The sequence below is a fragment of the Zonotrichia leucophrys genome, chromosome 11 (genome assembly GCF_028769735.1).
Source record: "Zonotrichia leucophrys gambelii isolate GWCS_2022_RI chromosome 11, RI_Zleu_2.0, whole genome shotgun sequence".
In the NCBI taxonomy this organism is placed as follows: Eukaryota; Metazoa; Chordata; class Aves; order Passeriformes; family Passerellidae; genus Zonotrichia; species Zonotrichia leucophrys.
Genome location: NC_088181.1, coordinates 17,550,212 through 17,567,398, shown reverse-complemented (window position 1 = coordinate 17,567,398; position 17,187 = coordinate 17,550,212). Strand labels below are relative to the sequence as shown.

Below are 17,187 nucleotides of genomic sequence, written 5' to 3'. Positions count from 1 at the left end.
AACAAACCAACAAAAAAACAAACCCAAACCAAACCCAACAAAGCACTGGTCTTATTATAGTAAATCTGGGTTCTTGCTGCTTTCAGAGCTATTTCCAAAATCTGAAAGATGCAGGTGGTGTCTGTCAAGTTGAATGAAGTTCTGGTTCTGGGCTAATAATGGAAATATTTCTGGCAGTAGAAGGAGTTCTACTAGGAGTTCTAGAAGGAGGTTGGAGCTGATTTGTTGTTGTTTTGTTGTTTTTATTTCTGAATTTTTTTGAGAGAGTGGTGACAGTAAGGAGTTACAGCTTGGGGTTGTCCTGGCTCTCAGAAAATGAATGAATCAAACTTCTATGTTATAATCTATGATAAAGTAGATCACGTTAAAATTAGTGTGTTTAATTGATCTGCTCAAACTGGCTGAATGCCTTTGTATTTTATTAGAAAATAATGCTGAAATTTAATTTCCAATATATGCATTCAATTAGTCTATTATTTAGAGTGTTATGTATTAGTAACACAAGTCTGTCAAGTTCTGGGATCTTAACTACAACTATCACAAGAGTAAGATGTGTTCTGTAAAAAGAAAATTTACATAAGTAAATGGAAAATTATGTTTAGAATTGTTTATAAAGTTAATTAGCATTTAGGGATGATTGGGTAGTACTATAGGCTGAAGGGCTTTTTTATGGAGAGATCACTGGAATTTGGTGCTGCAGATTCCCTTCCACCCTGTGCTGTGATGGCTGGGAGGGGCTCTCCCTGAGTCTGAGTTCAGGCATTCCATTCCATCCTTCCTGAGAGCAGTGATTCCCTGTCCCTGAGTTCAGGCATTCCATTCCATTCCATTCCATTCCATTCCATTCCATTCCATTCCATTCCATTCCATTCCATTCCATTCCATTCCATTCCATTCCATTCCATTCCATCCTTCTGAGAGCAGTGATTCCCTGTCCCTGAGTTCAGGCATTCCATTCCATCCTTCCTGAGAGCAGTGATTCCCTTTCCCTGAGTTCAGGCATTCCATTCCATCCTTCCTGAGAGCAGTGATTCCCTGAGTTCAGGCATTCCATTCCATCCTTCCCCTTCCTGAGAACACTCATTCAGTGCAGCTCCTGCCTGCCTGAGCACTTGGAGCTCACTTCTGATGGGAGCAGAGCAAAATGGCAATTATTGCGTTGAGATAATTTCTGAATTTTTAGGAATTTGTTACTGCAATTTTAATGATTTTAATATAAATCATTTTTCAGACCTGTGCTTCTGCATTCCACCTCACCATGGTTGTAACACTGAGCAGAGTTTTACCCTCAGCTATGATGCTTTTAACTTTCACTTTTTATTAACAAAGCTAACGTGAAAGCAAAGTGTTTCATGTTGCCAATTTAATTTCTTTAATTAAAAGTGAAAGTTATAAGCTGGTACAGCCGTGGGTGAAGTTCTAATGTCATCAATGGGGAAAAATAGGTATAAAATTGAAACTGTTGGCACAGCAGTGGCTCTTGATAGCACAGCACCTGCAGTTGTGACTCTCTCATTATTTAAGGCAAAAAGATGAATTTGAGGCATTCAAGACCCCCAGTGTAAATATTGGTCAGGGGCAGTAGAGCTGCAAGTGCCTTAGTTGGGATCAGATGTAGCCAAATGCAGGAGAGACCCTGTGAGGCATTTCACAGCACAGGTGTAACAAGCTGAGACTTTAAAGTCCTTACAAATCTAAACAGAACACTTAATTTTGTTAGTGGATCAAAAATTTAGCAACAGTGCAGCTTTGTCATTAATAATCAAGGAAAGTATTAAATAATTATGGTCATGGAACACATCAGGAGTACTTTTAGTCTGTCCATCTGCATAGATGCAGAGTATGCTTCCATTTAAAAAAATATTGTGCATGTTTATAAGTATGATGGGGTTATAAATATCCTTATAATTTTAAAAACACTGTTGCTTTCTGGTTTAAGACAATTCTGTGAAATCTGAAATCCCCTTAAAACTACACTGTTCCATGTGTAATTGGATGTCTCTTTTGTGGCCTCCTGCCTTAACACAAGCCAGGGGAAGAGCTGAGGTTTGGAACATTAGGGAGTTTGGTAACATGCAAATGAAGCCCCTTATTTCTGTTGTTTTGAATACACACATTTAACATACTCTGCTTTTCATACTTTGGAAGTCCTGTATTTCCATAGACATAATGTGATCTATGCAGTTTTCAGTTTCCAGATCAAGAACTCTCTAACACAAAGCATTTGGTTCTTCACAATTAAAATATCAGGTTGTCTGGTCTAATAAAATAGCTGGTTTGGGAGAAATGTTAACAAACCTGGTTTGCTGAATGCATTCTCAGGAGGAGACAGCATTTAATATATTTAGAAGTATGTTATCTGCTTAGGATCAGTCCTGGGTTTCTCTAAAATTAATATGGGAAGCTTGCTTGCTTTTAAAGGTGTTTATTCATCAACAGGAATAAATATTATGTAAATGCAGCCTGCTGTATTTACAGATCTAGACATGATGAACAGGGAGGGGAAGGCAAAGGAATTGTGATAAAGTCCTTGAAAGTTTTTGATTTGGTGGGTTCTCTGATCAGTGGGTGTTTCCAAAGGTTTAGAGGAAGGAGACATTGGTGCATTAAAAGATTTTGGAAAAGAATCTTTCACAAAACAGGTGAAGTGCTGCATATTAAGATTTGGATGTTAGAGATAAAGGAAAGGAAGAAAAAACCCAAAATATGAATTAACTGGAAGAAAGAGGTTAAATTGCAGTTAAAAAAAAAAACAAAAACAAAAAAACCCCCCAAAATATGAATTAACTGGAAGAAAGAGGTTAAACTGCAATTAATAAAAAAAAGCTAGGAATGATTAGTCAGTAGCTTGACAAAAGTGTAAAATAGTGCAGTAATTGCTTGGTGATGTTGACATGTAGACAAAGCACTACAAGAGCTGAGCAGCAGCAAAATTGTGCAAACTCTTCAGAGGAAGGGAGAGATGTTCACGTGTGGAATGGAGTGTAAAGGGAATCCAGTGACATTTCTAAAGCTCATTTAGGCACCTCTCTTAAGCTTGACATTTGCATTTGCTTATATTTGCTTTAATCCGTGTTGCATGAGCATTGGTGAAGCCTTTTATAATTTACATTAGATCATAAAGTGAAGAATTAATGAGATAGTTGATGTTTCTACTTGTCCTTTAATACAGTTTAGCCTCTGTATGCTGATGATTTTATTTCTAAAGCTTACTGGCATGGTAACCAGCAGGAAAGTATTTTAGTCTCACAAATCTGCTTTTAAAAAATCTGTTAAAATTTATCTGAACACAAAAGAGTTAAATTCCTTAATTATTTTAGTAGTAGTGATACATCCTGTGTAAAGTTGGAATTCTGCTTGTTTGAAACAAGAACTAGCCTGGATTCTTTGGAAAAGCTCATTGGCATGGATTCAGGCAATAATTAGAAAATCATTGCATTATTCTAAATGTAAAAATAGTTCTATCTTCACCTTCAATCTGGGTTATATATTAAACTTCACCTGGTATTTTAGATCTTCATTTTTGGAACAAGATTGCTGTATTTGATATTGTTCAGGAGCTGAGTACCTGCTTTCACCTCTGCAATAATTTTTATCATATATTTACTGTGAACAAGCTGGGGGGTTACACAGAGTAGGTGATTTGCTTTTGCCTGCTGAGATTATCCTGAACTCCAGATCTGCTCTTATTTGGTCAGTTTCTGGGGAAGAAAGAAAAAGCCCCAACTTTTAAATGTGTTCTTTACTCTGTAGAGTTTTTCCTTCACTTATGGAGCTCAGGAAATTGCAAAGTTACTTTGCATCTCCTGCTTTAATTTTTCTTACCGTGTCCCCAAACACTACATACCTCTGGTGTGTTTTCCAGGATTCTCTCATTTCCTTGTAGAAAGTTAGTAACAATATTAGAAGTCTTAGCTGGATTCTCTCAGGACACTCTGCTTCCTCCTGAAGCTGCTGTGCTTTCAACTTGTACTTTGCATTTGGTAAATTCTCAGCTTCATACAAGAGTGTAACAGTACTTTGTGTTTCTGTTCTGCTTTCACTGTGAGGCTCACAAGGCAATAGAAGTTCATTGTACATTTATAAATTTATCATCAAAACCCATGAAAGGGCTAAATATGCTTTTCCATACATCATGCTGGAGAAACTGAGGCTCCAACAATTGAATTGCTCTTGCAAAATGACAGCAAGGACCTTGTTCAGCTCAGTGCATGAATACTGACCTGAGCCCATCTGCTGGAGAAGCAGCTCACTGACTGGCCTTTGTCACTTTGGTTTTTAACCCAAGAGGTATAAATATAATCAAGTTCTTACTAATTGCTGTGTTGATTAGGAACCCAACTCTCTGGCAGACCCACATATTTCATTAAATACCTTTTTGCCCTTCAAACATTAACTAGGTTACAGTATCTAAGTTTTTATTTTTGGGGTTTCGTCTTTGGTTGGCACAAGTCAGATTTGGTCATTGGCCACCTCAGAGCTCAATTTGGCATTCAGTTGTTGCAGACACTGCCCTGTCCAAGACCCTCCTATGCCAGCAGACACAAAAGCACTTGCAGATGTTGTTGGAAGGTGAAGCTGATGTGCACACTGGAAGAGTTCAGTACATCTAAAAATCTCATTATTGTTTAATGTCACCCTGTGTTATCAGCACTGTGTTTTATAGGTGTGCTATATGAACTGGAAAAAACAATCCCAGTTCAAACAAAACCAACCAAACCCACAAAACTGACAGGAGAAAGGATACAGAATTCTGTGCCAGATCAAGCCAAGGCACTCCCCAGGTGTATCAAAAATAGCACCCAACCCTTGTAAGTGCAAGCCCTTAAAACCTATCTCCCTTTGGTTTCCTAATGGATTTTTGAATTCTGACCAGAAGATGGTATGAAAAATGTAAACACTGGGAAAAAATCTGAGAATATTTAACTTTGCAAACAAATATTCTTTCAAGTTTCTGCCTTCAGCATAGCAACAAGCAGGGAACAACAGGTAGGAGAGGGCACAGACACTCCTGTAGGAGTTGGGTAAATGATTCCACTTTAAATCTCAAAGAAATTCTGAAGCAGAACTACGATATCTCTCAGGTATCAAGAACAACAGTTTTCCATGGATGTCACAAGTTTTTTTGGAGCTTCTTGTAACTTTTAATGCTACATTTGCTGAATGCTGACCTATCACACATTTATAAAAGTATAATGTGCGTATTATCTGCCTCTTGAGTTTTGAATTCCATCAGTCTGAGATGTGTAGTGAGCACAAATATAAATTTAATGGTTTTTTAACATGTGGTTATAAAATACTCTGTGTCTAAAGAAATGTTACAGGTTGTTATTGTGATTAAATTATCTGCTTTTAGAGCTGTTCCTGGTTTTGAAGGAAAATACAAAAGTTGTCATTTAGCAATATTTATCCAGTTTTAATATTGACAACATTAATATTATTAGTAGTGCATGAATGGATTTAACAGAATGTATTTCTATGCTGTACTCAAAGTAAGCCCATATGGAATAGTAATGTCTTTATTATAAAGATTTACCTTTTGGGAGGGCAACTCTGCAGTGGTTTTTTCACGTTCTCTACCAAGACCTAAATACAAACATAGTTGCAAACAGTAAATTTTAAAATATGTGATTGTAAGGACCTAAATTTAAAAGTTTGGATAATGGAAAGGGTGTAACTTCTGCTCTTGGATGCTTGAATCTGTTAGTATTAAATAATTGAAATCCAAACCTGTATGGAAACTTTCACATTGACAAAAGCATGCTTGGTTTGGGTTTTTGTTGTTTTTTGTTAGGAGTTCTTTAGGTTTGGTTTGTTTTTTTTGTTTTTTTTTTTTTTTTTTGGTTTGCTTTTGTTTTTGTGGTTTGATTATGGGGTCTTTTTGGGTTTTTGTTTTTGGTTTTTTTTTGTTTGGTTTGGTTTGTTTTGGTGTTTTTTCAATTCAAATCTTGACTGTATTTCATTTACCACTGAGCATTTAACCTCATTTTGGGTGAGCTCATGGGTTTGAAATTGCACTTCTGTCAATTTAGGTGTCCCATGTTTGATACCTTGTATGCTGTTCCTATTTCTTTGCTATTTTTTAACTTACTGCAACAGATGAGGGGTTCTTAAACCATCTGTTAACCTTTTTTCCCCATTTTTTTTAAACATGTAGAGTCGCTCAAGGCAAGAAGACCCAGAGCAAGCTAGACTGAAACAAAAAGCAAAGGAGGTAAGCAGAGCTAGAGATCATTACACTTGACATTTCAAGGCTTGAACATATTAATTTTTTATGCCTTGCTACTTGTATATCGTTAATAAAAATCTGACTAAAAACTTTTTAGGATGTATTTGTTGCTTCGCCTTTGATCTTAATGTTTGCAAACTAATACATTAATACATGTGAAGCCTAAGGAGATTTTATAAGAGAATATTTCCATACATTACATTTTCATTTCCATTTTAGGTAGCTGTAGCTTTTGTTGGGTTGTTGATGACAGCAGCTCTAGATTTTGGTGGAAAATATATGCCTTTGTCTTTTTGTAAAATGTCGCTTTCTTAGAAATGTGCTGCTTAACCATTTTGTTCTGGTAACATTCTTTCAAGTAATGTAATTGCCAATCATTTTCTCTATCCTGTGATTCAGTGGACTGTTTACTCATTTGTCTAAATTACAATAATCTAAAAAATATCAAATAATTTCCCATGAAGCTGTGATGTGTTACTCTAAGAGTACCTTAATTTGCTGTAAATGAGTGAGTGTCCTTTGCTTAAGGCATCTCATGCCTTAGGATTGGGTTGTAACTTAAATCAATTAGAAAGATTAAAATATCCATCAGTTGAAAGCAATTTCAGCAAAATGATGCCATTCTTTTTAGCCAGCTTGTTTGGATATACATATTAGCAGGTAATAATTATGCACTGGAAGGTAAGATACACAGAAAAATGCTTATAGCAAGTCCTTTTGTATTGACCTGTTCTTCCTGTTTTGTTTCCCTCTTGGCAGTATTCTGGAGTCCCGTTAGCTACACAGATTTTATGTATGTAACAGTCAAAAACATCCAAATACATGGATGAGTTTTATTTGTCTTCATTTCATTCTGTGATTATTCTGTGTAGTAAGACTTGCTGAAATGAGTTCTTGTAAACATTAGACCAGGCCTTAGCGTTTCCAGAGTTGGATTTGTCAAGCAAGTATTGAAATGAAATAAAGTAATCAAATTATTTGGCAGGAAAAGAGGCAGGATTTTAATACTACTTGGGTTTTGTATGCAGCAAGTGTTGGCAAAGGAAGAATGAGATTTCTGAGAGCAATTGGTGGCAGCAGAAAGGGCTGTTGAGCTGAGAGCTGAAGGTGCCGTGCTGCTGGGATGAAATGCATTGCTGCTGCATTAGTGTTGGCTTTCCTGGGCATTCTTTCCCGGGCATTGCAAACTCGAGGAAGTGAAAGTGAAAGGCAGGGCCAGTAAGGGCGGTGTGGCAGAGCTCAGGGTGGAGCCGCTGTGGGGGAGCCCGGGGCTGGCGGGGCGCGGCCGGGCCGGGCGGCTCTGAGGGTGCGCGGGGCGAGGGCTGGGCCGGGCACCTCTTCGGGGGAGCCATTGGAGGGGCTTAGAGCACAGCAGGCTGTGGGTGCAGTGCTGGCTGTGACTGGGCACTGCAGGAGCTCCTCCGAGGGGCTTGGGGCACACCGGGCTGTGCCTGCGGGGCTGCCTTCAGGTGCTCCTCACAGGGGTTCGGGCGCACCGGGCTGTGGTTGGAGTCCTGGCTTTGTGTGGGCGCTGCAGGAGCTCCTCAGCGCTTCGGGCGCACCGGGCTGTGGTTGGAGTCCTGGCTTTGTCTGGGCGCTGCAGAAAGAGCTCCTGAGAGAGGCTTCGGGCACACGGAGCTGTGGGTGCCCCTCTGGCTTTGTCTGGGCACTGCAGGAGCTCCTCAGTGCTTGGGGCATACTGGGCTGTGGGTGCTGCTCTGGAGAAGGAGCTCCATGTCACCGTGATAATTTCTGTAAAATCCCTTCGCCAGGATTTCTTCTCCTGGGAAGCTACACCTTCTCCCTGTTTTGCTGCTTTGGAATGAGATTGTTTACCCAGCATGTGAATTGTTTTAATTTAATGACCAATCATGGTCCAACTGCTCTGAGGAGGCACATGTTTTTCTTTATTATTCTTGTTAAGCCTTCTGATGTATCCTTTCTCTTTCTATAGTTTAGCTTTAGTATAGCCTTCTTTTAATAGAATATAATACCATAAAATAATAAATCAGCCTTCTGAGAACCTGGAGTCAAATTCTCATCTCTTACCTCGTCCTGGGGACCCTCACAAACACCACAGCTCCTCAGAGGGGCTTTGGGCACACTGGGCTGTGGGTGCAGTGCTGGCTTTGTCTGGGTGCTGCAGAAGGAGCTTCATGTCACCATGATATTCTCTGAAAAATCCCTTTGCCAGGATTTCTTCTCCTGGGAAGCTTCAACTTCTCCCTGCTTTGCTGCTTTGGAATGTGATTTGTATCTAGCATGTGAATTGTTTTAATTTAATGACCAATCATGGTCTAGCTGTGTCGAGGCTCTGAGGAGTCACGGGTTTTTCTTTGTCATTCTTGCGAAGCCTTCTGCTGTATCCTTTCTCTTTCTATAGTATAGTTTTACTATAGCATTCATATAATACAATACAATGCAATATCAGTCTTCTGAGAGCGTGGAGTCAAATTCTCATCTCTTACCTCGTCCTGAGGACCCTCAGAAACACCACAGCTCCTCACAGGAGTTTTGGGCACCCTGGGCTGTGGGTGCAGCTCTGGCTGTGTCTGAGCCCTGGCTTTAGTAATCTAAAGCTCCAGAAACTTTCACTTAAAATATTAAAATTTAGTTAGCAAAAACATTTTCTTTTGCAAAGGGGAGTGTGGCATGGTACTGACAGAATGTTGTTTTAAGATTGTTAATTTCTTTTTTCTGCACTGGTTACTGGATACATCCTGACTTCTTAAATTATTGGCACTGCCAAAATAAAAAAATATCTCATAGTATAAAAGGTTGATTAGAAGAACTGTCTTGGGCATGGCTTTGTCATTTAAAATTAAAAGTTTAGAATCAATGCCAACAAAAATGTAAAAGATTTCAAAACTTCACTGCCAGCTGGGCTACTCTTACATGTGCTTATGACCCATAGCTCAGAGAGAAATTGTGTTTCTTCCAGCTTTTGTGTAAGCTAATGAATAAAATACTGTCAGCTTCAATAATAAGCTGGATTGTAAACTGTGATTCCATGATTTCTGTCTTGAATATTGCCTGAAGACCTTTGTTGCACAGATATTCTTGTGTCTATAGTGAAGTGGTGTTAGGTAGTGTTTTAAAAAACACAGAGAGGGCACCCAAGAAACCTGCAGCTCTTCTAGCTTGTATTACTAGTTTTATGATATGATTGCCAGATAGCTTGTTTTTTAATCCCAGCAAAACAACTGATAATTGTTTTATTAGTAATGATAAAAATAATGATTATTATGTTCTGAAAATGGGTAATGGTTCAGGCTTTAATCAGCTTGAACAGTGACACTACTGACAGAAGTCAGAGAAAGAAAGTAATGTACCAAAAGAAGTAATTTGAAGTCTTAAAGTCTTAAATCTTTTCTTAAAAGTAAAAAAAAATAAACATTAAAAACACCAAAGGAACTCTGGAAAACGCTGTCTTTGAATGCAAAATAAAGGTACCCGATAGAAGGGTAATAGGATGAAGAAGAAAGAAAGAAAACTAGGAAAGGATATTTGTTCCAAAACATTCTCCTTCATGGATATTTTGGAGTCTTCATTCTGTAACACTCTGTTTTTCTTCCTAATTTAAGAAGAAAAAAAAGATTAGCTCAGTTTCTTTCACAGAACATCTACCAGTTGAAAGATTCCTTCTTGCTTCTTAGTGTCGTAAAGACAGTGTAAGTGGAATCCTTTGAACACATTTTAAAATTAATTTGATTAGGTGAAGATTATATTTTTTCCCTGTAATTCCATCTTGATCCATTTATTAGCCATTCTTCAAACCTTCTGCATATTGTTTAAACCAAATTGGCATAAATAGGGTTTAAACTGCATTAATTACTTACCCAAACACAGGGAAGCCCCATCTCCACAGGGTCTTATTGCAGAGACAAGACATAACCCACAGGTTTCATTCACAGCCAGACCTGCACTGATTTAGTTAAGGCAGTGCAAACCCACTCTGATTTCAGTTTGAGTGACTTATTTTTCTTTATATTAACCTGTTTCAAGTGGACTTGAGTGAAAGCAGTAGCAAAATGTACCCAAGTAGGATTATCTTGTTCAGAATTCTCCATTTGCTTTCACACTTCTGAGTTGGTGCAGCCTTTTGCAATGGACAGCCTGTGATTGTTTCAATGGTAAACCTATTTAATAAACTATTGAAAAAATTTTCCATTGAGACTATTTCAGGGAAAAATGAATTTCAGCTATTATTTTGTTGCATTGTTTAGTAGCAAGGTCTGATATGTCTGACTTGGTACAACTTAATGTAAGGAATAGCATCATTTGTGAGCAGTGTCTGTTTTGTTGGAAATGATATAACTTTCCTAGTTATTTTTTCTAATTAATGGTTTTAATTAACTTTTAAAATAATTGTTGTAATCAATAGTAAGCAGGGTATTGATAATAAGCAGTGGAGTTTTCCATTTTAACCAACACATAGTTAAGTTTTTGTAGACTGCTGTTGTTGGAGAGGGATTAGAAAGTCACTGAAACTTTAAATTTTGCTAAACCAACCCTTATAAGCGTCAATGAACAAAGCATGACTAAAGTTTTTAAAGTCAAGTTTTAGGAAATACACTGATTTATGTAGTCTGGAAGTCAGAAATGTAAGTTGAAGAAATTATGAGTTCTCTAATTTCCTTAAAAAGCTTCATTAAACAGAACATAAAAGAAGCCATATAGCTGATAGCAGGCATAGATCAAGATTAGGAATATCTGAATTAACACCTAGTAATTAATGATAGAAATGATTTAAAGGAAAGACAGGGAGGGTAAGATCCTTAACATCCATCCATCCCTCCATCCATCCATCCATCCATCCATCCATCCATCCATCCATCCATCCATCCATCCATCCATCCATCCGGGGTATTCTGCATATCAGGGTCTGTTGCCTAAAAATGCTTTAATTAAAAAGTCAAGTAGCTGAGGTTGATCCTGAAATATGAGCTTGGTTCAAATTTTTGTGTCGTCACCAACCAAGAATATGGCACAATAATGAACAAAGCAGACCCCATGAATGTCTGGGCCTGTGTGCAGGGTTGGATAACCCCCGGTGGGATCTGTTCTCAGATGTGCCCATCAGCCATGCAGGGGAAGTCTCTGAGCTGTTGGTGTTGATACCAGAACCTTCAGATGCAGCCCTGTGTGTGCCCCTGCCAGCAGAGCTGGCCCAGCTGCCAGGGCTGGGCAGCTCCTTTGTGGTCCCCTGGCCAGGAGCTCTGGGAGTGCTCAGGTCCTGCAGGAGCACAGCAGGCAGAGAGAGGCTCTTCCATTGTGGGAGCCACTGCCCTGGGTGCTGCCATCCCCTGCCTGCAGTGTCCTCTAGAGCAGGAGCCTTGCTGGGCTGAGGTTTAAACTTTGTCCTGTATCCTTTTCTGAGTTCTGTGCAGTAAAGTACGGGGGCTGTTAGCAGGTGCAGTTCTAGAAAAAGCTATAGGATCATTCTCTTCAGAATAATGAAATTTGTACATCCTATGATGCATATGTTATGTGGTTCTACCATTGCCTTAGAGGTTTTAAATCCCCCAGAACTTAACTTGTAGCAGAATTACTGAAACTCCAGCATTGTATTCCTGTTGTAGTGACTACAACAGGAAAACAGTTCTACGCTAAATAAGTTCTTGCCACCACACTAATACTTATGTATCAACTCAGTAGGAGTGATTTCTTTTAAAATATTTAAATGATAGTTTACCACAGTTGTCATAATTACTGAAAATAAAAAGCAAATGAAAAGGATTTTGCTTTGCTTGGCAAGTTCATTTATTCACCTTTTCAGCAAAGCCCAAGTCCTTAAATATTTTACTGCTAAAGCAGGGTCTCAGTGATGAGAAGTCTAAGTTTTCTATTTTATCATGCCTGACATAAAAATATTGATCTAAAAGCAACAATCTTGTCTTAAATTGCTTTCTTATAATACAGTTCACTGAGAAGGGGGGACACTTGAACAGGAAATTCAAGTTAAATTTCCATGTAGCTTCTCACCCATCTGAGTGTCAGTCAGTGGAAAGAAGGAAAAGCTATAAATGTGATACCTGGAGTAATGATGAAGCAATGTTTAAGCAACACTGGTTCCTCAGAACAGAGTTATTTCATGAATAGTTTTCTGCATCAGGTTACAGTGCTGCAGCTGTGATGCAGAAGGAGTGCAATATGTGTAGAAAGTCAGGTAACAGTCCCTTTTTTTTATACTTTCTCTGTACCACAGAAAAATGCTTTGACCATTCCCATCTGGTTTAAGATGGATTTGGCTTCAGAGTACAAGATTTTTCTGAAGTTACAGAGTTGCTGCAATGATCTAAAATGTTAGTACTAAACTTGCACTTCAGAGAGGAGGGGTCCTGTCTTACCAGTAAAAATACTCTCCGGGAAGTCCTGCTGCATTATCAAGTTCATTGCTTGTGTTAGCTGTGGGTTTTTCCTTTTAGCAGATATTACTTTAGATGTACAGGTGTATTATGGTAACAGTCCCAAATTCTGATGACTGAGGTTGATTATAAAACTTACAACCAGGACAAGAGAGGAACGGTATTACATCTGCATGTACAAATGGTGCTGGGGAAATGAGACAATGTATAACCAGTAATAAGTTTATTACATATGGATTTTTGGTGTGCAGGACTTCCAGATTTCCTGTGTTTCCAAGGATGAGGTACTGCCCTGTGATGCATTCTGGAAGTCCTGAAGAACTTTGTTCAGTAGCAGACTTACTGTTCAGCAGAACTTCTTTCATATGTCTTTGTAAATTGAAGGTGATGACCATTCCACCCTGTTCTCCTGTGCTTAGAGCAGAAGTTGTGGCAATTTGTCTGGCTGAGGTTGAAGTGTGGTGTCACCCTTGCTGTTCAGAGAGTCAGAAACTGGTAACTGACAGAAAAATTCTGGGGGATCAGAGGAATGGCTGTGATATCTTCCAGCTGACTCAAATTATTTATTCCTGCTTAGGTAAAATGTATATTAATTGGAACTGGGTGAAGGGCTGGGTTTCTTTTTGTCTTCACTCTAACCCAGGCTTGACCCAAGCTTATCATATTAGTCTTCCACAAATCTAAATTAAATCCAATGCTGTCCAATGTAATAATTTTCTTTTACAAAATTGAGTTGGTGGCATTCTGTAGTGATGCATTATTCCAGCATACACATAGTGCCTAGCTCTTGTTTAGTTTTCATGAATGCTTATTTTTCATGACTGATGAAAACTGGTTTAGCATTTTTAAAGGGAAATGCTGTTTTACTGATAGAGGAGCTAAATACACAGCCATTTATAAGTAACAAACTATTTCTATGCCAGCATCTTTATAGTATAAAGTAAGAACACTCCTTTATCTTTGTTTATACTTGCTACCTAGAAAACAAACCCTTAGAACTTGGTTTACACCAGTGTGAGTGCCTTGTGTGAGAGGGATCCATGTATTGCATCCATGCTTTGTTCCTCACAAAGTTCTGTGGCACATCTGGGAGGCTTTGCAAGGGAAGTGTTGGTAAGCAGGAAAAATGAGGTTGCATAGCTTGGAGAGTAGGGGCTTATGCAAAACAAAATGGGACAGTGAGCATGGGATTGTTCAGCCTGGAGAAGGAAGCTTCAGGGTGACATCATTGTGACCTTCCTGTAGCTGGAGGAAAGAGGGACAGAGACAATTTACGAGGGCCTGGAGCCACAGGGCAAGGCAGAATGGCTCCACACTGACAGGGAGTAGGTTTAGGTTAGACATTAGTAACAAACTCCTCCCTGGGAGGGTGGGCAGGCCCTGGCACAGGTGCCCAGAGCAGCTGTGGCTGCCCTGGATCCCTGGCAGTGCCCAAGGCCAGGCTGGACACTGGGGCTGGGAGCAGCCTGGGACAGTGGAAGTGTCCCTGCCCATGGTGAGAGGATCTTTAATTCCCTTCCAAGCCAAACCATTCTGGGGTTCTCTGGGTGTGACAAGATAAAGTAACAAGAAAGCCAGCTGTCCACTCAGGCATTGCTCCTTTTTAGCTGATGTCTCACTGACTGAGTATTTGAAAGGTATCAACCTTCAAATTAACCCAACAGCAGTGTGATTTCCTTAGATCTTGTATGACAAGTGTATTTCTCCTGGTGCAAACTCCTGTTTGAGGATTTTGCAGCTATTCATAACCAATAAAACAGTGATTTTGTTACCTTGCTACCCAAAAGGGTTCCCATTTAGTGCTCTGAGAATGACGGGTGTGAAACAATTAAGACTTGTATACATCTGTAAAAGTTGGCTTTTCTTTTTGTGATTATTTCTTGTTTTCTCGTGTTTCCTAACAAAATGGTAAGTAACTGGGTACTCCTATTTTTCAAGTAAAACTAGTGAGGAAGAGTCAAGACTCATTTTCAAAATAGAGTTTACTTCTGGTGTGAAATATATTTGGCTTGTGCTTGAACAGTTCCAGAAGAGCAGCACCTATTGCAAAGTCTGCTCTACCTAGTGGATTTTGTTTTTAAAGCAAAAAGGTGGTAGGGAAGGAGAATGCCATCCCTGTTGTCTCCATCACCTTCCAGCACACACACCCTGATGGAGTCCTGCCTAACACAACACAAGGTTGTTGAAATAAGTAGCCTCTCATTATACAGCAACAGGGCTACTTAAATGTGAATTTCCAGAACTTGGGTTTAGAATGGTAAAAAGCTTTTTGCAAAGAATTTTTGAAGCTGAGGTGACTGCTCTTCTGAATTTCACCAAAATAGTCCAGCAGGAACTTCCTCCTGTAAAATGAATTTTTTGAAGGTGGTGACAGTAAAATCTTCAGACCTTCAGCTCTCCTGTAGTTTTTCTTCCATGTCTGTGGGAATAACCAATGCTACTGCTTTTTGATTTTGAACAAGTGGAGGGTGGCAGCCCCCTGTTTCTAATCCCTTTTGGATGCCTGGACAACCAAGCTTGGTAAAAGATAAGGGGGCTATTCTTTTCCATGTTTGGCATGTAAGGTTTGTGATAAGAGTGGTTTAAGTTTGCCTGTCCTGAATACTGACAATTGCGTCCAGAGGTTTCAGAGGAATGCATGCAATTGGTACTTCCTTTTCTGAAAGAATTTTAAAAATTTTTAAAAATTTATTTAAATATAAACACACACACACTATCTCTGTGTGTATACATATATATATATACCAGATGAGTTTGTGCAAGGGAGAGGTCAAGACTGAATTTGCAGTTCTCCTTTTGCTTCAGTGATATTCTGTCTAAATATGGGTCTTCCTCAGGTAGAAACAACCTTGTTCAGAACAATTTATCACACTGGCATAGACAGGGGAAAAAAGAAAAAAAGCTGTTTGGAGCAAGCTGTGAATGTGGAAAAATCGTGTAACTGTTTTAACTGAGCACTGCCACAGATTTACTTTCGTGCTAATTTGGCTGAATAACCACACTTTAGAATATGATTGCCTGTTTAATAAGTAGAGGGCAGCAAATGTCAGCTGTGTCTGCTTGTCAGGAGCTGAGGAGGTTGCTTGGACAACAACATGAATTATTATTTAGATGATTTGGCCCCTTAGTCAAGCCTGCTCTGCTCTGTAGCAGCTTGCGGGGGTGGGGGGAGGTCAAGGTGTATTTAGGCTCAAGCCTGCAGGGCAAATTTTCCCCCATCCCCTCTGTGCGCGTTGGTTTCTGACTCCAAAACAAACCTGAATGAGGGCTTTAATTCTGCTGCCGAGCTAACGTGTTTGTAAGCCCTGTTTGGCAGCCTGGAGCGCCCGAGGCAGCCACAGCTGCCAGCTTTCATCTGCCCCCGGATCCTGCGGGGCCCGCGTCACATGCGCTGCCCTCAGGGCACGGAGGCGAGCGCCCGGCTCTGTGTGCCCCTTCCTGTGAGGGGCTGCGGCTGGGGCTGCTCATCCCGGCTCTGTGTGCCCCTTCCTGTGAGGGGCTGCGGCTGGGGCTGCTCATCCCTTCTCCTGTGTGCCCCTTCCTGTGAGGGGCTGGGGCTGCTCATCCCTTCTCCTATGTGCCCCTTCCTGTGAGGGGCTGTGGCCGTCTCATCCCTTGCTCCTGTGTGCCCCTTCCTGTGAGGGGCTGGGGCTGCTCATCCCTTCTCCTGTGTGCCCCTTCCTGTGAGGGGCTGTGGCTGCTCATCCCTTCTCCTGTGTGCCCCTTCCTGTGAGGGGCTGGGGCTGCTCATCCCGGCTCCGTGTGCCCCTTCCTGTGAGGGGCTGGGGCTGGGGCTGCTCATCCCGGCTCCGTGTGCCCCTTCCTGTGAGGGGCTGGGGCTGGGGCTGCTCATCCCGGCTCCGTGTGCCCCTTCCTGTGAGGGGCTGGGGCTGCTCATCCCTTCTCCTGTGTGCCCCTTCCTGTGAGGGGCTGGGGCTGCTCATCCCGGCTCTGTGTGCCCCTTCCTGTGAGGGGCTGGTGCTGGGCTGTCTCATCCCTTCTTATGTGCCCCTTCCTGTGAGGGGCAGGGCTGCTCATCCGGCTCTGTGCCCTTCCTATGAGGGGCTGGGCTGCTCATCCCGGCTCCGTGTGCCCCTTCCTGTGACGGCTGAGGCTGGGGCTGTTCATCCCTTCTCCTGTGTGCCCTCTTGTGAGGGCTGGGGCTGAGCTGTGGCTGCTCATCCCGGCTCCCGTGTCCCTGCCCCGGCTCCTCTTTGTGGAGCCCCCGCACTGAGCTCCCCCTGCTCCCGCAGCCGCCTCCCGCCCGCAGTCTGGGTGGGTGCTCACATATTTGGTGCTCCCTCTCACAAGGATGTATGTGTACATTTGTTTGCAGTGTGTACATTTCATAGAGCACACTGCTGTTCATGAAACCTGAGATCTGTTTCTAACCTGGTAGTGGAAGATGAAAGCTAAAGCAAGAGTTCAAAAGTTAAAATTTTAAACAGAGAGTAATTTAAAACTTCCTTGCCAGCCCATTTTTGAGAATATTTAATACCATTAACAGTAGGGTAAAAAGTGTCCATTTTGGTTAACTAAACACTCAACATTTCTGACTGTAGCTAGCTTTTATGCAGCTCTTCTCTAAAC

At 40.8% G+C, this 17,187-nt stretch overlaps 1 protein-coding gene across 1 annotated transcript in view; it reads left to right on the top strand.

The window, feature by feature from the left end:
• The window catches only part of LOC135452995 (transcription initiation factor TFIID subunit 4-like), a 149,596-nt gene that overhangs the window by 69,542 nt on the left and 62,867 nt on the right, over positions 1-17,187 (top strand). The window contains exon 13 of the mRNA XM_064723564.1: positions 6,158-6,214. Within this exon, the coding sequence (XP_064579634.1) occupies positions 6,158-6,214 (57 nt within the window). The remainder of the gene's footprint in view (positions 1-6,157; positions 6,215-17,187) is intronic.